Here is a 22,309-nt window from a genome sequence, read left to right as displayed (position 1 = left end):
GTTTTCAGCAATATTAAAATAGTCTCTGGTATCCCCAGAATGTGTCTGAAACGCTTTAGCTCAAAATACACCACAGATCTTTCATTATACGATGTTGAACATGGCCATTTCTGGCTGCAATGAAAAACATGCTGTTTTGTCTCTTTAAATGCAAAGCAAGCTTCTGTACCCCTCCCTTTATGCAAAGTAGGGGGTGGAGCGCTTACATGTGCTTTGGACGACATCAAAACATGTATGAAGTTTTAAAATTACAATTACAGTTCCATACTCACCATGAGCGCTATTAAGCAAAGTGTGTGTTCTGGATGATGCTGGTATCGCTCCACCTCTTCATATGGGTTGGCCAGGGAGCTTCAGCAGCTTGTGGGGCAGCGAAGTGAGCAGAACTTCGAAATAATGGAATTACATTTGAGTGAATTTACCAATGATCTCTTTCATTTGAACAAACATAAGAGTTATTCTTTCCTATGGTTCTCACCCTGCCATACAAAAGGTCTATACTAGTTAAATTGGAAAACCGAAGCACACAAGTGAAGCATGCCAAATATGCATTAACAAACAAAAAGCAATAATTTTTAAGTACTCTTTCTTTACTGATATACAAATGTAAATATTAAGATACAACTTTTATTAGTAAACATATTAAAAATGTTAAAGTAAACATTACATTAATAAATGCTTAAGAGTATATTTCTTTGTTAATTATTTTAACACATGGACCATTACTATCTATCTTATTCACAATCTAGTTAATGGTAAAGTTTATTTTAAAGGCTTGAGAAAAAAATAGGCCTATTTCTGTGATTTTCCTATTTTTGTTATAGTAATAAATCTGCTATGACCTCGTAGTCATGTTAAACATGTGATTATGCAAAAATGCCTTGTTATATATGTTTTAAGATTTCATATTATATTCAAGATTATTGTTATATGCTAAAGCCTCATCCACTGCTTACTGTGGGTTAAAAACAAAAGACATCCGATATACAGTAGCTCTTTTCATATTGATGATATCATAAGTTATAATGAATGCTTATTTACTCTTTACTCACAGGTTTTGAAACAGGTGTGTGTTTGATAAGGCTGAGACTACCATGACTCGTTCTGCTTTCTACAAACACACATTTTGGTCATAAATATAAAGCTTAAAATTCAGGACGGTAGTGTATACCGGCATCATCTAAAATCACATTTATAATCTATCATCACTGTTACGACCCCAGTACAAAGAAAGGGATATAACATGATATGGTGAAATATAATTGTGTGTGTGAGTGGCAGCCAAAGACCAGGACAAGAAGTAAATGCAAAACGGTGAATTTTATTTATTTACAAGTGGAATTGGAGGTGCGGTAAGTGAAAAAGGTGAATATCTTTATATACAATATTTACAAACCAAAAAGAAAACAAAAGGGGGAAAGTGGACAAAGACGTTGCCAAATTAAAGAAATAAACAAAACAAAACGGTACTAACTAATATCAAAACCCGCTAACGTGCGCTAAAACTAAAAGGTAATGAGATAAATCTTCAGCGTCCGAGACGCCCTAACTTACCTACTCTACCTACCCAATCACAAAACGTAACGCTAACCTAATACAGAACAAGTTCCCTACGTGGTGCACAATGTAAGTCACGTGACATACTTACCTATCCTCTTTCCCCAGAACAAACAGAGTCACAAATACCACACAACAACAAACGAGTGACTCTAACAAACAGGTAAACAGGCATAGACGAGTGACATACAACAATAGGAAACAATAATCAATAGTTAGCTTTAATACAATAATTGGTTGTGACATAAACAACGCAACACACAGCCGAAGCTAGCATGAATGAGGGATGACGGGTTTAAATAGGCGCTATTAGGCGGGACTGGATGGCGATTGGAGATGATGGAATGACGTCACACCGGGTAATTAGGATCGACAGCAGTTATGTCCAATGGCAGGGATCTATGAAGACAGACAGCGAAGAAAAGAGGGAGAGAGAGAACATCAGAACAAACAAAAACAGCACACCGGCAACAACACAACACGTAACAATCACATTCAAGTCAGAGTGTTATGTAGTTGTTTTATCATTCCTGTATTGAATCCATCTTACTGAATGGTATGTTTGGTAATCTGACGGTTATCTTGAGAGCACAGTTGACTCGGCTTGTGCATATGGCAATGAAAGTGGTTGGTTTGGGGGTTTACCCCATACTTCAATCCATATTCGACAAAATTGTTTTTAAACAGGCAAGGAAAATGACTCCGGACCCATGTACTTTATCCTTAATTTGAATTACTTCCATCTAGTCGACGGTTCTGCACTGAAAGGTATTAGTATTAGATACAGCCGCTATTCTTTTGTTCCTCTGGCTACAAGGCTGTTGAATTCAAAGGACATGACTGATGGAGATGTTCTATTGTGAAGTTTTACTTTACTTTTACCTGTATTGCTCAAGATAATTTTCCCTTAACAGGAACAAATAAAGTAATAAGTATAAGTACTTGTTTATTTATCCTAACATTGACCATCAACCCTGGACGACAATGAACTCACCTTTTGAGCAACCTTGCGGAAGGAATAAGGCTAGCGCATAGCGCAGACAGAGATGCTGGGCAGTTTGATGGCCTGCCACCAGAGGTCATCTGATTGGTCCACAATCTCCAGGATATCTCCCTTCCTGAAGCCCACCCTGGCATCCACACAGGGAATGGAAGGGTCCATCTGGGGGTTGTAGTCCACCATGGCTCGCACATACAGCTTCAAAGAAAGAAAAGCAAGTAGTAAGCATTAACACGTAGCGCTTTAAGAATGCTATGCTTACAGTTTTTAAAACAGTACATGAAACATTATGCACTATGCAGTAATAAACATATTTTAATATATCATACAGTGTAGTACGCTACCATGTCACATGATCTCATTCTATGGATATTTAAAGGGGGGATGGGGGGGTTCCAATGCTATTTCATCCATTTTGACTTATTATCACTGTAAAATAGGTAGATTCTCATACTAAACACATAGGCAAAGTGTCAACAAAGCAGTTGGATGAGAGAGAGAACAAGCATGCCCATTTATGCACCTCAGTATAAGTCGTTGGCACCCTTGTGTGTGAAAGTTGTGTAATTTAGACCAAGAATCAACAATGGCACCAAAGTGTGTTTTTTGAATGTGAGGGGAGGAAAAACTTGTTCACCCTGCTGAAAATACCAGCAAGACCAGCAAATGTTGTGTTTTGGTGCTGGTTTGCTAGTGAACACCAGCTAAACCAGCACCAAACCAGCATCAGCACCAGCATTAGCACCAGCTAAACCAGCACCAAGCCAGCATTAGCACCAGCATCCCATGCTGGTCATACAAGCAAGACACAGCATGTGTTGTGTTTTGGTGCTGGTATGCTGGTGACCAGCTAAACCAGCATAGACCAGCATAATTCCCATGCTGGTTTGATGCTGGATTTTTCAGCAGGGGAGCTTTCCAAAGAACCCATGTTAAGACAACAGTCGACGGAGTTTGTTTTTCCCGGCCAGCAAAGGAGTTGCGAAAATGTTTATGTTTGTTTCCGGCATTTCAGTGACGATTGTTTCACAAACAAGGCCCAATTTGATGCTGGATTTGCCAATCATTTACATCTAGATGATGGAGCAGTCCCTATACGATAAAAGTGCAGGCGGTAAGTAAATCAGCATTCAATATCTGTGTTTTGTTGACAATCGGCACATATCATGTGCATATAAATGACACAAACAAGTCATCATAATCACAAGTTTTCCAGTGAGAATGGGATAATGTTTTGTGTGTGTTGCTTGCTCGTGACTCGCTCCTCCCGCGATAAAATGAGATTAGCAGAAACCTTGTGTGGTATGTGACCTTGAATACCACAAATGACATCCAGTATTAATAGTACCTGTTAATACGTACCGCTTTAACTCTTGGCAGTCAAAAAAAAATATGGTACACAAAGTTGCTAATATATTACTCTTGACTCAATCTTTACACTAGACCAGAAAAGTCAACTTAAGTACACTGCAACCCATGGTTGGCCCATTTTCTAGGTTAATTTCACCCAACGGTTTTGTATGTGCAGATATTCATATTTTATTCATATTTGAAAACATCCCATAATTATTTTGAGTATATGATTATGTTAAAGATTATGCATACAAGTGGTAGCTACTGAAAACTGTATTTGTTATATTTTCATATAACGTTAGATATTATTTTTCCCTAAGTTACTTGATTTTGTAAATTGATATAAAAACGGTATCACAAAAGCCGGGTTCCGCTTAGTACAAAATATAATGTCCCTGTTCTCCCAACATCTTACATTGTTTATAAAAACGTTCAAAAAATTAGGTCTAAGTTAGTGTCAACACTGAAACAACATATATGTCCTTTTTCAGTAAAACAAAAACAATAAACGTTTCTTGTGTGAATTCAGATGCACGCAGCCGGAAGGATTATGAGGTTGCACCGTTCGTTGATGGATTAGAGCTGCGGTATATGACTCGCGCTTTTGTTTACATTTCTTTATCATTTGTAAGTCAAACTCAGGTAAGTCAAACCCCTGTCAAATTTACAAAGACTCTTTTAACATTTCGTCTGTAACACGTTTATCCCATGACAATGTTTCTCAAGCGTTGCCAGCTCGCTAAATGCTGAAGATGTGTTAGGAGTTGCTAACAGGTTAGCTAGTTGGATTGTTATTGTCTTAACGGGTTAATTCAATTCATCAGTACAGTTTTATATTTATTTTTTTTACGTACTGATGTAAACCCAACGTTCCGTGTTAATGTTGTCTCTGCAGAGTACTTTTTCTTTAGTGTCATCTAAATGTCAAATGTGTGGAGAAACTGAATGGTACTGTTTATGTTTTGGTTAGATCAAAACAACATACTGTGAGTTTACTTCTTGCTTGCTGTTGATCTGTCCCTTGACTAAATTGTACCAAAGTTGTTATGTTATGTAAACTAAACTAGATTTATTTTAATAATCAGGACAATGTTATTTTTAAGTCAGTGATTTTATGTATCTGTCAGGTAAGCAGTTTTGCTATTTTAGAATAGGAAAAGGGTCAAAAAAGGGTTTAGGTGGCATCAACAATTTATATATAAATACATTTTTTTTTGTCAGACCTCTTCTAAAAAGTGTTTTCTGTTCTATAGAGTCAAATGGACCCCCAAAACATCTGTTCAACCTGTGTGAATATGCGATAGCATTCATGTGACCTGTGGAAACAGAGGTTTTGCCAGTCACTACATTGGTGGAAGGTTACAGTCTGTTTTTATTATGTCTTGCAGATTTAAATAAAAAACCTTGATTGCCTGTTTTGCTTGAATGGACAAATTTGCAGTGCTACAAAAACAAATGCATTTAAACCTTTTATACCTAACTATATATTTACCTCTAGTAGTTTCTGTCCTTTGGCTTACAAGCTTACAAGAAGAAATTACACCCTGACCATGATACTTTTATGTTTTAACCATAGTTTGGAGAGAAAACATGTTCACCGCTACCCAAATCTCCAAATCCCAGTTCCTGGATAAAGCCAGGATGGCAAGGGAGGAGAGAAAGGGCCATAAGGAGAAAGAGAGAGCCGCCACTCAAATCCAGGCTTTAGTCAGAAGATTCCTCTGTCGTTCCAAGCTGCAAAAGGAAATACGGTTAGACCAAAAATTGAACGTACATTAGCAAAACCTTTATTTAGACACGTCAAACTACTGTGAAATATATTTTTTGGGGTGGCTGAAAAATAATTGTTTTTACAGACAAGGCTTGGGTATAGCCAAGACTAGGCCTTAGTTAAATTAATATGTTTAAGCATCTTTAATAAAAAGCCTTAGAAAAAGATGTTACTGGTGTGTATCTTGAGACAAATCAATGGCACTGGCTTATTTTAAGATTTGTCAGTGCCTGTTATTTTCAATTGAGACAGTTCAAACGTGTCTTAGTCTTAAGTCTTGTCTGTGAAACCAGGGGTAAGTGTTATTATTACCTGATGTTACAACCATTTTCTTTAAAACTATTATAACTAAGCTGTGGACTTCCTCTTTATTGCTCTTCCAAACAATGGAAGATGGGGTGTGGTGTGGAAGAGGTTGTAGGAATGTTTAGAAGTCCATTATGGTTGAAATATTATATTACACTTGGGGTCGCTAGTGATGCAGAAAAAATTATGCTCTTCCCCATTGCATGGCACGTAACCAAGTTTTGCTTACATTTGAAACACAAACATTATGTTTCTTTGTACTGAAATTCCCAATAGTTGCTTATTGAGAATTATTAGCTCATTCATAAATAATTTTTGTTATAAACTTTTTCAGGCAAGAGGTCGATGAATTCTTTGCAGTCAGTGATGCCGGTTCAGCTAAAAGAAATGCATTATCTGTCTTCAAGATTGCAAGAAAGTTGTTATTCATATTGGAAAAGGAAGATAAGTTGGTAAGCATCGCAAGAAATTAGATTTATATACTGTATCTACAGGTCTTTAGTTTATTAAGCGAAACAAATTTTTACTGACTGTTAAATTGTATGTGTTAAAGAAGCCGTTGTTCTTGTTTTCCTACACAGAGATTTGAGAAGCTGTGTCGAATCATACTAAGTAGCATGGAAGTTGACAATGAACCGAAAGTGAGTCTTTAACCATGCATTGAATGAACACCTTTTAGCATTTACCCCTGTTCAATATTTTACCATTTGTTGAATTTTTTTGTTTATTTTATTTTCAATGAACACCTTTTAGCATTTACCCCTTATGTTCAATATTTTACCATTTGTTTAATTTTTTGTTTATTTTATTTGAATGAACACCTTTTAGCATTTAGCCCTTATGTTCAATATTTACCAGTTATTAATTATTATTTATTTCTCCAGGTGTGGTATGTATCGTTGGCCCTTTCAAAAGACCTCACAATCCCCTGGCTCAAACAGATCAAAGACGTGCTCTGGGTCTCTTGCGAATATTTGAAGAAGCTGAAGGTATTTTTCTTGTAATTATATTAGGGCTTTATAATCTGTTAAAACGCATTTGCTCAGTCTGTCAGCTGGTTATTGGATTGAATGCTTATTTCCTGTTTCCTGTCTCTCTCTTCAGCCGGACATACTGCAAGATAATAAATTAGTGACTCTGTATCTGACAATGCTGATAACCTTCACAGACACATCCACATGGAAAATCGTTCGAGGGAAAGGTTTGTGTCAAATGTAATCATTGTTGGTAGCAAGATTCACAGGCTCAGATAATCACAGTAGAAAACCCTGTTCATTTTTTTTTTAAAGGTGAAGCCCTCAAGCCTGCTTTAAACAGGATTTGTGAGAACATCATGGGATATCTCAATCAGAAGGGCTTTTACTCTGTACTTCAGGTACATTCAAGCAGCCTATTAGAATCTTGTTACTTTGATTTGATTTTAATTAGTTTGAACCAGTGGCAGCCGGTGACTTCTTTTTTTTGAGGGCGCTCGATGGGAAGTTCGTCACAACATGTATGTAGCCCGTCATTTGTGCGGTTCGTAGTTTCAAAATATGTGCTCTGCGCGTTGAGAGATCCTGTGTGCATCACATGTCTTGTCAAAATAAGTGCCTGCTGAAGATGCGTCTAAAGGGTTTATGATAAAAGCGATGCTCGCGTTTGCCAGATACTCGCATAATCTCATACGTTATCAGAGTTTACTGTTAAGGGAGTGTCTTGCGTGTATTTTGTGAACGTGAGCGTCTCTTTTATCATAAACGGTTTTGACGCGTGTGCAGCAGGCACTTATTTTGATAATAAACGTGATGCACATAGTTCCCATGACGCAACAAACACATATTTAGAAAACCCAAATAACACATATGGCACTCCGAACACATATTTTGAATTTGCACCCCTTGGATGAGCAGTCACGAGCCGCCACTGGTTTGAACTAATCTCTAACTTTTGTTTACTAAGCATCTGATATTGCACATAAAGCACCTAACTGTGCGTTCACACCAGACGCGAATTGAAGCGAATAAACCGCAGTATTTGCGCGTAGTTGCACGCTTAAACATTTTGAGTTAATTTGCGTTAATCGTGGGTAAAAGACGCAAATGCGTCAATTTGCCGCTTGTAGTCTCAATATGTATAAATATAGCTCAAGTAATGAGTAAAGAGCGTTTTTTAAACTTATCAGATTGCCTGACCTCCTCATTCACTTTCTTCCAAGCAAGATTCTGTTTCTATAAAAGTACGAAGATGTGTCATACATCTCCGAGTGTCCACATACAAGCGGCAATGATTTTGTCCTCCATGGTGGTTCGTAATTCTGCTTCAGCTTGCTTAGTCGTAATCACGTCACTACTATAACAAGCCCATGATTGGTTAACGCAGCGCGAATATCTGCATCTGGTGTGAATGCACCATAAGAATTTCTCATAAGCTCTTTTCTGATTGACTACACTGCAAAAAATGAATATCTTGCTTAGGTTTTTCTGGAATTAAGCGGATTTGAAGTCAAACTATTAGCAATGCCGTTAACATTGGGTCAATACCATTATCAAATTTTTAATGAAGGTGGCGTTTAGCGGCTTTTGCATCTGAGCTCTCTTATGTAGTTTATGTGTCCTGTTTGCAGATTCTCCTTACCAACGGTCTGGCAAGGTCTAGACCCTCCCTCTCCAAAGGAACCCTCACGGCCGTTTTTACTTTGTCACTCAGGTCAGTTGCTATGGGAACAAGGTTTGCTTTCAATGTCATTCTAATTATATCACAGCACCCTGTTTGTGCAAGTGGCCAAACTGATGTCATTTAAATGTGATGTGTTTCAGGCCTGTTATCGCTGCACATTTCTCCGACAACCTGCTGAGGTCTTTCCTTCTCCACGTCATGTCCGTTCCAGCATTCATCTCGCACCTTAACACGCTCACTCCAGATGTAAGACAATCCAAAGAAGTACCACATGCGTTCACATAAGAGATATATATTAACATTTAAGCTGAAATTTTTTGGCTAGGTTGCATAGGCTATTGGTACGTTAACCGTAATCCAAATAGGTACTTGTGTATCGTTTTAGACTCCTGTTGTAGGTAATGCAGCATTTCTAAAATATTGCCAATAGAAAAGGTTTGCCCCAACAATAAATAGTTAATGCCAGTATGGTGGTGTAGAAAATATGTGTAAACAATACAATTCAATACAATACCTTCACCACTTTTAGCCTAATCCAGCAATTTATGTCTTATTTTTAAAAAGGTGATTTTACCTGTCTGATTGTATTTTCTTTGCAGTGTATGATCACCACCCAGACTCACGACCTCTTTCGAAAGTTTGTCTTATTTTTGAGCCGAGAGGAGCAGTGTTTGGACATCTGTGTCTGTCTGGAGGGAAGCCACACTCTCTGCTTACTTGGTGAGCATTTGTGATGCATGTGTTTGATTTAGAAAGTAATGGAAGACATTAGTTTTGTAATGGTCTTATTTATCTCATTAGGTAATCTTATTCAGCTGGGATATTTTAATGTAAAAGTCCTGGAGCAGGAAGCAAGTCACTTTGTCAAGGATCTGACAGATATGTTGTCATACTGTCAGAGATACGTCTCTCAGAAGAAATCCAACCTCACACACTGGCACCCAGTTTTGGGCTGGTTTTCCCAGACTGTTGACTATGGGTATGTTCACTTTGACAAACTATTACAGGTGACATTCTCTGGAATTGTATGTTGTGTCAATATTATTATTATTATATTTCTCTCTCTGTCTCTGTTTCATCAGGCTTAATGAGTCTATGCCGCTGGTAACTAAGCAGTTACAGTGTTTATGGGGGGTGCCCGTGATCTGCACACTTTTCTGTGATGTTTTAAGCAAAAAGCTGGAGACTCAGGAACCGACCCCATCGCCCCTTTCTCAGCCAACTACACTACAGAATAACCTGCCTGTTAAAAGTGAGACTGTGTCACATAATTTACTATATTACATGCGTTTTAATGCAGATTTTCTTACTGTACAGGGCTCAACGCAAATAATTTTTTATACTGGCCCAGTCGGGACAGTGGTTCACGTTTTCACTTGCCCTGCCAAAATTTTTTCTGGCCCTAATAAAAAAGTCAGTGTCACATATGTAAGGGATAATGTAGAGGCAGCCGGTAGTTATCGGGAAATAAGCCCCGACAGTGTGATCAGGACCCGACGCGAAGCAATTATAGAATGCCCATTCTGTATTTCTTTGTGTGTTTGCTTCGTAGCTGTCATGCTCTATTTTGTCAAGTTCAGTCTCAGTAAGCTCTCTGTGTCTTGTCGTTGTTCGTTCTTCTATCCACTGTTTAAATGTTTTTTTTCCGTGCATGTTAAAATTAATGACAAAATGTTCCATTCTAATTGTGGTTGTCCAGTGTTTGTCACAAGATGGCGCCAAACAGTAATCTTTATTGGCGCGGAGCGATTTTAATCGTACAAGTAGTACCGGCTATGCGTTATTACTTTGGAGCGGTAATTATTTGAAAAGAACGAACCTGCAAATGTCTCAACTGACCAATCAGAATCAAGCATTCCAGAGAGCCGTGTAATAATAAAAAAAATAATAATAATCTCCCCAACTCCCAACGTTTCTGCTTTACCTGTAAACTGACAACAAATTGTGCAAAATGTTGCACCGTTTCTTTCGTCGTGTTTTACCCAAGTAAATATCTGCTTCCAAGATGTTAAATAATATACATTGATTAAAATATATTTTTGTGACTGAGGGTGAAGCACTGGCCCGATCGGGCAAGCGACAATACTTTTTACTGGCCCGAACGTCTCTCACGCTTGCCCCGGGCCACCGGGCAGTCTTTTATGTTGAGCCCTGCTGTAGGATTCATAAGAGGAGGTTCTGGTAAATAGTCATGTAATGATTATATGACTTTGACAGGCCAATTTCTTTTATCTGTTCAGGTTCCCATTTTTAAAATTAGGCAAACAATTGACTCTGATGTAAAAAAAAATTTTGTTTGTATTTGTTGTCTATACAGTCTCTATTAAAGCCAGCCTTAGTGCTTAAGTGCTTTGACAAAGAAAGGGCTCCAGGATGTACACTCAAAAATGCAAATTCTGTCATCTTTTCCTTCCACTCACATGATGGTAAGCACACAGTTGACCGTACCCATTTACTTCCATAGTATTTGTTTTTTCCACTATGCAAGTCAATTGGGACTCATCAACTGTGTGGTTACCATAATTTATTAAAAAAATATTTTGTATTTAACAGCAGAAATAAACTCATACAGGTTTAGAACAACATGAGGGTGAATAAATGACATTATTTTCATTTTTGGGTGTACTGTCCCTTTAAGACCCAAGGATCACATACTAAAATATACCAATTGACCATGCAAAGAGACAGAAATCAAACAGCAGTGTATTTCTAATGTCATCTGGTCTGCATTTATCTTGCTTTGACCTATAAATCCTCATTAAACCCTCTACACGGTTAGATCTGTTCAAGCGAGCGTTCCAGAAGTCAGCATCTGTGAGGAACATACTAAAACCAGTCGGAGGGAAACGGGTCGACTCGGCTGAGGTCCAAAAGGTGTGCAGTATATGTGTGCTGTATCAGACGGCGCTCACCACACTTACGCAGATCCGCCTGCAGATTCTCACAGGTACTTTTCAGTTATGTCAGTCGTGTGTGCACACTGTTGAATGCTCATAAAAATAGGCGAATAGAGTAATGTTTCATCTATTTTGTATTAATGTTATATCCTAGTGGAACTCTGGTAGTCATTTTGACTCAGTTATCCAAGTTTAAGACTACTGTAGTGTTGTACTATAGCTACTGTAGCCAGTGAAACAAATGACAAAACTTAAATATTGTATTAAAAGACATTCATATGCATTTTTTTAATCTTTATAAAAAAGTTCAACATTATTTTTATGATGTTTTTCAGGATTGACATATTTGGATGAGCTGCTGCCCAAGCTGTGGGCATTCATTTGTGAACTCGGACCCCAGGGTGGTCTCAGACTGTTTTTGGAGTGTCTCAGTAATGACACAGAGGAATCTAAACAGCTCCTGGCCATGCTGATGCTCTTCTGTGATTGCTCCAGACATCTCATTACGTAAGTGTTATATGTGACCCTGAACCACAAAACCATCATAAAAAAGTGATAAGTCGCACAGGTATATTTATAGCAATAGCCAACAATACATTGTATGAGTCAAAATGATAATTTTTAATGTGAAAAATCAGTAGGATATTCAGTAAAAATCATGTTCCATGAAGATATTTTGAAAACGTCCTACCATAAATATATCAAAAAATTATTTATTGTTACTAATATGTGTTAGTAAGGACTTCATTTGGACAACTTTAAAGGCAATTTTTTCAATATTTAGATTTTTTTGCACCCTCAGATTCCAGATTTTCTAAATAATTTTATTTTGGCCTATCCTAACAAACCATACATTAATGGAAAGCTTATTTATTCAGCTTTCAGATAATATATTATCTCTCTATTAAAAATATCCTTATGAACAGTTCCAGGATCAAATACACATAAATAAATGCATATAAACTTTATATAATACCCATTTTTACATCTATGTTTATGCATTTGGGAGATGCTTTTTTATCAGTATGTGTGTTCCTTGGGTTCAAACACATGACCTTTTGCCTTGGTAACACAATTTTTACCACCAAGCTATACATTAGCTTATAAACCTTATTAATTTGTATTTATTTTAGCTAATACATTTTGTGATTTTATTTGTGATGTGTTACAGGATACTGGATGACATAGAGGTGTATGAGGAACAGATTTCTTTTAAAATGGAGGAGCTTGTCACCATCTCCTCGTTCCTCAACACATTTGTGTACAAGATGGTCTGGGATGGTATTTTAGGTAAGCATACATGAGATAGTCTGTGGCCTTTTTTGATATTTTTTTTTCTAAATTCAATTAAATTCAAAATTATTTCTACAATGTAAAGTAAATACAAAATATAGTGCATTACAGTAAATAAATTAATGAATAGAGACTTAAAGAAAACAGAAGCTAATAAAATAAAAATTATACATGGTATTTTTCCATAAGATTAGCGATACTTACTGAAAATGTCTATAGGATAATAATCGGAATGTTCACATATTCGTAGTACTGTTAAGCAAATATGCATATAAAACTTTTCATTATCCATGCTAGCAAAACTAACTGTAAAAATAATTGTCTGTAAGATTGTATTCATTTTTTAAATAAAAAATTACTAAATTGATTCAATAGGACAATATATCACAAAACATTTGCATGTAAATCCAAAGAGGAGGTTCTTATTGTGTATGGACATTGATGTTTTGCAGAGAATGCCAAAGGTGAGAAGTTGGATTTGTTTCACAGTGTTCATGGTTGGTTGATGGTTCTGTATGAGCGAGACTGCCGCAGGAGATTCACACCTGAAGATCACTGGCTTCGCAAGTACGTCAGTCTCTCATATCACTAACATTATTTTTTGTAGCTTAAATCCATGGCGCTAGCAACACCAAGGTCAAAATGTAAATGCAACTTAAAAGTTTTTTTAAATAGGCATTTTCCAGCTCCCCTAGAGTTTAACATTTGATTTTTATATATATGCAGTGCCCGAAAATAGTCCCCTGCTATTGATAGTTACCAAGGGGACTATTTTCGGACACTGCGTAATATCATTGCGCCTCCTGCAGCCATGGTACTGCAGCAAAGTCCTTGATTATTATGCCGGATTGAGAATATAGTTCCTAGCCATATCGGCCTAGAAAATCACAACTTTTAATTTTCCGTCGGTCTTAGTACACGATGTAGCTACAGAAGAGTCAAGTTTTAAATAGGAAAAATATTAAAAACTCTTTGGTCATTTTTGAGTGAGATGCTAATGGTCTAATCAGATTCAATGGATTATGCTAAGCTATGCTAAAAGTGGTACTGCCAGACCCGGAGATCGGCTGAATGGATTACAAAACGGTGAAAATCAAATGTTTAACTCTAGGGGAGCTGGAAAATGAGCATATTTTCAAAAAAGTGAAGTGCCCCTTCGAGTTATCAATATCTGATATCATTGCCTTAATGTTTTGTCTCATGCAGAGACCTGAAGCCCAGTCTTTTATTTCAAGAGTTGGAGAAGGGAAAAAAGAGAGCACAGCTGCTACTTCAGTACATTCCTCATGTCATCCCTCATAAAAATGTAAGTCATTGCTCAGGGCATTGCTGTTTTCTTACTATGTCAATAGTCAAGCTTATGATACTTCAGTAGCTCCTTCATTTATATCTGCTAAGTGTTATGTATGGACCATAATGCCTTTCTCTCATCCCAGAGGGTGCTGCTGTTCCGGAACATTGTGACAAAAGAGAAAGAGGGTTTAGGATTGGTAGAGACAAGCTCCGCCTCTCCTCATGTTACTCACATAACTATTCGTCGTTCACGCATGCTGGAGGCAAGTTTTTATAAATACTAGCACAAAAATTACAAAGGCTTATAAAGATTTCAGTAAAATATTGTTTTTATATCGCTTTCTTTTTCTATGTCCATCATTTATCCTAGGACGGTTATGATCAACTGCGCCGCCTGCCTGTAAACTCCATCAAGGGAGTGATCAGAGTGAAATTTGTAAATGATTTAGGAGTGGACGAGGCTGGAATTGACCAGGATGGCGTATTTAAAGAGTTTTTAGAGGAGATCATCAAGAAGGTTTTTAACCCGGCACTCAACCTCTTTAAGGTATAAACAAGGATAAGAATATTAACATGATGATCCAGAAACGAGTGCTGGTCCTAGAAGAATTTCAGTACCTTTTTTCTTCCTATTTCAGACCACCAGTGGGAATGAGAGATTATACCCCTCTCCAACCTCCAGCATCCATGAGAATCACCTTCAGCTGTTCGAATTTGTGGGAAAGATGCTGGGAAAGGCCATGTACGAGGGCATCGTGGTGGACGTGCCGTTCGCCTCCTTTTTTCTCAGTCAGGTTCTGGGTCACCATCACAGCACCTTCTACAGCTCCATAGACGAGCTGCCCTCCCTCGACTCAGAGTTTTACAAGAACCTCACTTCCATAAAGGTCAGTGTCAAGGCAATGTGAATCATTTCTAAATATTAATCCGCCACCTTCACCTCTGTAATAGCTAAGGCCGCATTAGGACTAGGCGATTTGGACCAGCATATGATTAAAATAAAATTTGAAGACAGGGTTTTCCTCCCTGTTTAAAAAATATATAGCTGCACAACATTCAAGCCAGAAAATGTATTTCTTTGTACTGTATTATTTATTGCAAAGTCAATGTTTTAGATGTATTTGGCACTGTAAGTACAGCAGTCATGACTGTGTGATGATTTGATTTTTCAGCGTTATGATGGAGATGTCAGTGACCTGGGTCTGACTTTATCTTACGATGAAGAAGTGATGGGCCAGGTAAATGTCTTTAGACCTGAAGCAAGTATCTTAAAAGTCTCGTGGCTCACCCGTTAAAATCCTTATTTCCCTTTTTTCTCCTTTACTCCCTTTATCACTTCCCAGTTAGTCTGTCATGAGCTCATTCCTGGGGGAAAGACCATGCCTGTCACTAATGAAAACAAGTGAGTCCATTTTGTTCCCTTTGATCAAGCGTAAATACAATTTTCATGGCGGTACTGGCTCCTCTCTCGTTCGATACCACATGAAGAAAAGTCTTGATGAAAGAACGCTTTAGGAGAGGAAGCCGAGTGGTTTAAAAAGCAATCAAGAATTAGAAACCAAAGACAAATGCATTAGGCCAACATCATTATCCATTAAAATCCTTTAGTTTGATCACAATTAGATTCACTGACATCAGCAGGCTTAAAGAATTAGATGAAACCGTGTACGTTTTTTAGATTTCACATCATGTTAATAGGCCAAGTAAGTCTCTCCCCTCTCTCTCTCTCCTCTTTCCAGGATCAGCTACATCCACCTGATGGCTCACTTTCGCATGCACACCCAAATCAAAGACCAGACCGCCGCCTTCATCAGAGGCTTTCGAAGCATCATCAACCCCGAGTGGCTGCACATGTTTTCCACCCCTGAGGTTCAGAGACTCATCTCTGGAGACAATGCTGAGATAGACCTGGATGATCTCAAGTGAGCCTACACTTCTAAACATGGGCCTGTAGGGCTTTGCATATCAGTTTGTTTACGAAAACAAAGCTGATGATGTAAATGAGAACATTTTATTACATATTTATGCATACCAGATGGTATTTGATGTATGATATCCTGCCTGTTTGCAGAGCTGTATATTTTGAGCTTTTATTTACACTGAATTCAACTAAAATAATAATAGTCCTGGAAATGTTACTGATAATGCCTTATACCCTCAGAAAACACACTGTTTACTATGGAGGTTTCCATAGCAGTCACCGGGTTATTCTTTGGCTTTGGGACATCCTCTCCAGTGATTTCACCCCCGAGGAGAGAGCCATGTTCCTGAAGGTAATGATCATCAGATCTTTGTCTGAAGACTTTATTAGGGTCACCTTAAAGTTTATTGGACCTCAACAGTTCACAGATTCAGCGCATCTCAAACGAGGCATAAGGGTCTTATCTAGTGAAGCGATAGTCATTTTCAGCAAGAAAAATATAAAATATGCACTTTTAACTCTTTCCCCGCCATTGACGACTTATCTCGTCAATCCGCAATGCCGCTATTATACACCAGGTATGCAACTTATAAAACTGCAACTTATAAAGGCCAGAAGTTATCGCCCTAGGGCAAACAGCTCTATGCACGTTTTAATTTTTCAGGATCGCTCTTCATCTGATCTTTATCAAAAGTGGAATTATCTCAGCTTTTTGCTCAGAATTTGGTGTTTTTGATGAAACCTACCCATATATGAGAGGTGATAAAAAGAGAACAAATGAAGGTAGGATGAAACTTTATTTATTTTATTTTTTTTTTGAATGCAGAGGGTCTGTTCTTTCATTTAATATATTGTGTGTTTATTTTTTTAAAGAAGAGCATTTTCTGGGAGGCATTAAACTTTTATGAAAATCATGAAAAATGCTGGTGGGGAAAGAGTTAAAGGCGGGTTAAAGGCATGATCTCTGAAAGCCAATGTCGATGTTTGAAATCACCTAAACAAACACGCCCCTTCCCCAATAGAATCTGGACCTTCTTTTGATAGACCCACCCCACACATACGCAACCCAGGCAATGATGTCGGTTAGTAGACATGCCCCTTACTGCTGATTGGCTACAAGTGTGTTTTGGTACTCGGCCCGACTCCCTTTTTCAAAGTGTTTTTCAAAAATCATGCACCCCGCCTTTAAACCACAACTTCTCGTCCTGCACTAGCCAGTCGACATTACGTATTGCGTCGAAAGGTCACACGTTACATATATGAAACGCACATTTGCAGACCATTTTAAACAGTAAACTGACACAAAGACATTAACTTCTATCATTCGACATACAACAACGTCAGAACGTTCCTCTTTCTACACACTTGTAAACACTGGAGCGGTAGATTCGGATATGTCATGCGTGACCTTTCGACGTGACTGCATAATACTTAAGGTTGTGCTGACGCATCACACGGCTAGTGCAAGACGAAAAACTTTTTTCTTGGTGATAAAGACGATAGTTTTGCTAGAAAAGACCCTTGTGCCTTGTTTAGGGATCGTTTGGAGCCAATAAAGGGGACATATCAGGAAAATCTGACTTTTTTCATGTCTAAGTGCTATAATTGGGTCCCCAGTGCTTCTATAAACCTAGAAAATGTGAAAAAAATCAACCCAGTAACTTAGTTTTGGTAAACTAGTCTCTGCAAACATGTGAAAAAATAGGTCATTGAAATTTGTCTCTCATTGTGATGTCAGAAGGGGAACTTCCTGCCCCTTAATCTGTACTATCCAACCACGGCACTGCCGGGTGTGCCTCATAAGCCTTGAAAAGTGAAGCCTCTGGCTCTTTTATCGGCCCCTGGTGGCTGGCTGTAGTACAAGTCATAAACCCCGCCCTCTCCATTCAAACGAATGGCACTCTGCTCTAAATAAAAAAATATTTACACTTCCAATAAAAGTTTCCGATAGATGGTTTTGGTCCTTTCAAGTAGTTTTTATCATGCTGGTATATGTACAAGTCTTCATTATTGTGGAAAGTTTCATTTTAGCATGTAATTTGATGCAATAGAAGCGGGGCGTGACGTTATGATTGGCGTGGTTGAATTGGTCGCGCGGGCGTTTGGGCGGAAGTTTGATACCGCAGCTCCGTCTCCACGGACGATTCCTTCTGCGCATGCCTTGGATCCAAACTGACGTTTTTATGTAACATGGCGGCGACCGTTGTCGGACATTTTTGGCTTCAATTCATTACAATGGTGGGAGGCGACGTCGCGCCGTCCATCTTTTTTACAGTCTATGGGCACTGCCATGTAGTGCAGAGATCAGCTCATTTGCATTTGCACACCCAAAACGGCACATTTTTGCTTACACCTACAAAGCGGACATTTTAACATGCTGTAATATATTATCTATGGGGTATTTTGAACTAAAACTTCACATATGTACTCTGGGGACACCAAATTTTTATTTTACATTTTTAAAAAGTCTTGTGAAATGTCCCCAACTTAAATTTTAAACCGCATTAAAACTGTTCATGTGTTGAGGTCTAATAAATCGAGAAAAATCCTGTTTTTATCAAAAAACGTAATTTGTTCCCGACTGAACAAAGAAAGACCTAAACATCTTTTTCTACTGCAGTTTGTCACCAGCTGTTCAAGACCTCCTCTGCTTGGATTTGCCTACCTCAAACCCCCCTTCTCCATCCGCTGTGTGGAAGTGTCAGATGACCAGGTGAAACATCATTTTTTGTTAATTAATTTACCAACGAGACACTCAACAACTTATTCCAAACTCCCGCTTGTGTGTTTGCAGGACACGGGCGATACTTTAGGCAGCGTCCTGCGTGGCTTCTTCACCATTCGAAAGAAGGAGCCAGGCGGGCGTCTCCCGACTTCATCCACTTGCTTCAACCTTCTCAAGCTCCCCAACTACAGCAAGAAGAGCATTCTCAGAGATAAACTCCGCTACGCGATCAGCATGAACACAGGCTTTGAGCTTTCATAACCCATGATGCACTCTTTTGTGCTGGTTTATCACACGCACGCACGCACGCACGCACAGACAGACAGACGTGCAAACACATACGTGTGAAGGACTGGCAGTAACCTAACTGTAAAGGTGCCCACACATTGGTTGAAGGTTCAGGTAGGAGTCGCAAGAACTGTGTATTGACTAACACTGCAATCCTACATCTACATTGTGACCTTCAATAAAGGCACTTTATCTAAAATTGCTCAAGAGGAACCTTAGCATCAATAAGTGTGCTCTGTCTTGTCTACTAAACGGCAATGAAGTAACTACCTAGCTAATATAGTGAAACAGAGCTGATTGTATCCATTCACAGACTAACACTTGTTGAAGTGCTTGACCACAGACGACATATGATAGAGAACTCACATTAGGCGGAGTCAAATTTTAGTCCATAGAGGGGATTTCGAACCATGTGAAGATCACTGTATTTAAGTCAAGCTTCTTTTGAACCCTTATCGCCAAGAAACCTGTCAAGCGGAGGCTGAGAAAACCAACGTGAATCTAATAGTTTTTTAGGGGGAACACTCCCAAACACTCCCAAACCTTTTCTTGATGCTAAAGTGGAGTCAACAGTGGATGTACGTAACAGTAGATGTAGTTGTAGGATCTGCAGAAACATGTTCAGCACCATTTCTCAGGTCTGCATGTCTCACTCCCCAGGAAAGCAATACTAATGCAACACAAGCCATGCAACTCGAGACACAAATGAGACTTTGCCTGTTAGTATGGCAGATGCTTTCAATCCCATATTGCGTATTGTTAAACTTCTGCCGATGAGATGCTTGAGGTCAGACGTCAGAGTCAGGCGTATGATGGATAAAAGATGTCCAGCAAGAATACACATCTTCTTTAATGCTTTCTCATCACCTTGACCTGGTCAGACTGTTACATTGCTACAAGAACAACCACTGCTAAACCGATGTTGCGGTGAAATTTCTTTTTGCTCATTTGACGTGATTGTAATTCTTTTAAATTCAGTGTTCGGTTCAGGAAGGAAAGCGGAGCAATTTTAATTTCGTCCCCTACATTGACTTCATGACACTAATGCAGGCACTGAAATCATATATCCGTTACTTTAAATTCATTTAAACTTGAAGTATTGAACAGGCTACGGACTAAACCAATGCATGGAAATGATAATTTACGATCATCACATGAACTCCCTCTCATCTCCTGATAACTTTATGGCCATCGTGTGTGGGATTAAGCCATACTAAGAAGATGACTAGGTCACAAACCGGCTATCATAAAGATATTTGCTTTAAGGGAGAGTATTGTGATGACTGCCCTGCAAGTTTCATTATAGTGTACTTTGCATGATGTCACTGGATGATGTAACCTGTGTTACGGTTGTGGATTTAGAGATTGCTATTGTCAATCAATTTAAGGCATTCTTTAGTCTTTCTTAAAGGTATAGTTCACCCAAAAACAAACATTTTTGTCACACAATCATCATGTCGTGTGAACCCCAAGTGTTTTTCAGAATCCAAATGCAGATTTTAAAAAAAGTGTCGCCTCTCTTTTCAGTGCACGTGTCTGTATCTGAACTGTTGTTTAGGCAGTTTGTTTTCTTTTAAATAATGTGTAACAACTGAAATTACATTGATATATACAACAAGAAAGTAGAGGAGTAAATGTTTTCAGGACATTAATATATGACACGCCGGGTGGAGTTATTTATCTACTTAGGGTGATCATACGTGCCATTCTTTCGGGACGCGTCCTGGCCAGGATTTCGTGCGTCTTCCGGAAGTTGTATTTGTTGACCGCATACGCCATTCAGTTAAAAACACAATTGTAGTTTCATTCTTTCCTTAATATGTAACGGTTGCTTTTCTGTAATAATAATAATAATATTCCTCTATGACGTATGCGGTCGACAAATAAGACTTAGACGGAAAACTAACCCGAAATCCTGGCCAGGGAATAATGGCACGTATGGTCACCCTAATTTACTACCTTTGAGTCATTTTAAAGATTTTTCTGGTTACTATGGGTGTGGATTGTGACTGAGGTGGTCACCATCCACTTTCATGATAACCAAAAAACACTTAATAAAAACTCTGTTTGGTTTTTCAAGAACGCCGACAGACATTCAGGGTTTAAATGACATGAGGGGTGAGAAATTGATGATAGTTTTCATTTTAAGCTGAACTATACCTTTAAGGCATTTTTCACTTTTTTTATTATTTTTATAGCTCCAAGTCAAATTTCAACCTGAAATCAATAGGAATAATATATTTTGAATAAAAAAAGTTTATTTCCCAAAATATTTAGATAATACAATTTTAATATATAATGTTAATGCAGATTGCAAAAATATACAGCAATTGGGGTTAAAATTAGGATGATTTTTATTATGTTATTTTAACAAGTGAAATGTCCTGACATTTTACAATCCCTCCTTGAATTTCGGAATGAATTTGACTTTTTTGACATTTCTTAGAGATATTAAATCATCATGCATTCATTTAACCAAGGCCAAGTAAACAGCAGTAGATTACTCCAAAATGTTTCTTGTATGCAAACCCTCTACCTTGTGTATTCAGTATATGCAATATAATGCTCCAAAAAACATTTTCTGTCCTCATCTCTTTAACTGTCTTCACCTTTGTTTGTTTAAAATAAGGTGTAAAAGTATTCTTTGATGCGTAGACATTGTAGAAGGAAGTTGAAAGAACTGTGGCTTAATGCTCATGTTACATTTTTGTACGCATCTTTCTTCATGTTAAATGATAAATGTATTGTCTTTCAAAGCACAAGGGCTTGGACTGTGTCCCACAGCAGAGTTTTGTATTTAAATGAACTGATATTCGCACGCTCTCGAAAGATGCTGAAACACTCTCTCTGTTTGTGAATGAGGAAGACATTGGGCTGGAAATGCAAAAACATTCACATTAATTTTTAAAGAGTCTATTTAACTCCTGATGTGATGTCATAGCTGAATTTCATGATGTCACAGGATCTTGTTCTCTTTCTCTCTTCATGTGATGATCCTTGGAGGAGGTGGCAACAACCTTTAAAGTATCCAATCATCTCTCTTTCTTTGCCTGATGAAGAAGTGTCTTTTGAATTTGGTTGCACTACGTGAACTGCAGGTTGTTATATACGCAGTATATTACAAAAGCAATGTCATTGTAAAGTTATTCTTGTGTACAGTAATATTTCCCCTGTAAAATGTAATTGTCGATCAAATATGTAAACATTTAAATATCCAAATCTAAAAAAAATACTAAACAACAAAGAA

At 38.0% G+C, this 22,309-nt stretch overlaps 1 protein-coding gene across 1 annotated transcript; it reads left to right on the top strand.

Annotated features, from left to right (window-relative positions):
• The first annotated feature begins 4,419 nt into the window (after positions 1–4,419).
• ube3b (ubiquitin protein ligase E3B) lies at positions 4,420–22,303 on the top strand. Its single transcript, XM_073814731.1, has 27 exons — positions 4,420–4,552; positions 5,164–5,268; positions 5,487–5,661; positions 6,322–6,439; positions 6,569–6,628; positions 6,872–6,976; positions 7,092–7,188; positions 7,277–7,362; positions 8,593–8,675; positions 8,786–8,891; positions 9,245–9,365; positions 9,447–9,624; positions 9,728–9,897; positions 11,425–11,592; positions 11,878–12,049; positions 12,714–12,832; positions 13,288–13,402; positions 14,042–14,141; positions 14,272–14,391; positions 14,499–14,675; positions 14,767–15,015; positions 15,301–15,366; positions 15,472–15,530; positions 15,868–16,050; positions 16,290–16,401; positions 18,670–18,762; positions 18,844–22,303. Exons 3-27 carry the CDS (start codon positions 5,501–5,503, stop codon positions 19,033–19,035), a joined length of 3,210 nt encoding a protein of 1,069 aa, XP_073670832.1. The 5' UTR covers positions 4,420–4,552; positions 5,164–5,268; positions 5,487–5,500; the 3' UTR covers positions 19,036–22,303.
• Positions 22,304–22,309: the final 6 nt, after the last annotated feature.

This window comes from Paramisgurnus dabryanus, chromosome 5 (genome assembly GCF_030506205.2).
Source record: "Paramisgurnus dabryanus chromosome 5, PD_genome_1.1, whole genome shotgun sequence".
Taxonomy (NCBI): domain Eukaryota; kingdom Metazoa; phylum Chordata; class Actinopteri; order Cypriniformes; family Cobitidae; genus Paramisgurnus; species Paramisgurnus dabryanus.
The sequence above is the reverse complement of the archived record's forward strand: the minus strand, read 5'-3'. Positions and strand labels throughout refer to the sequence as shown.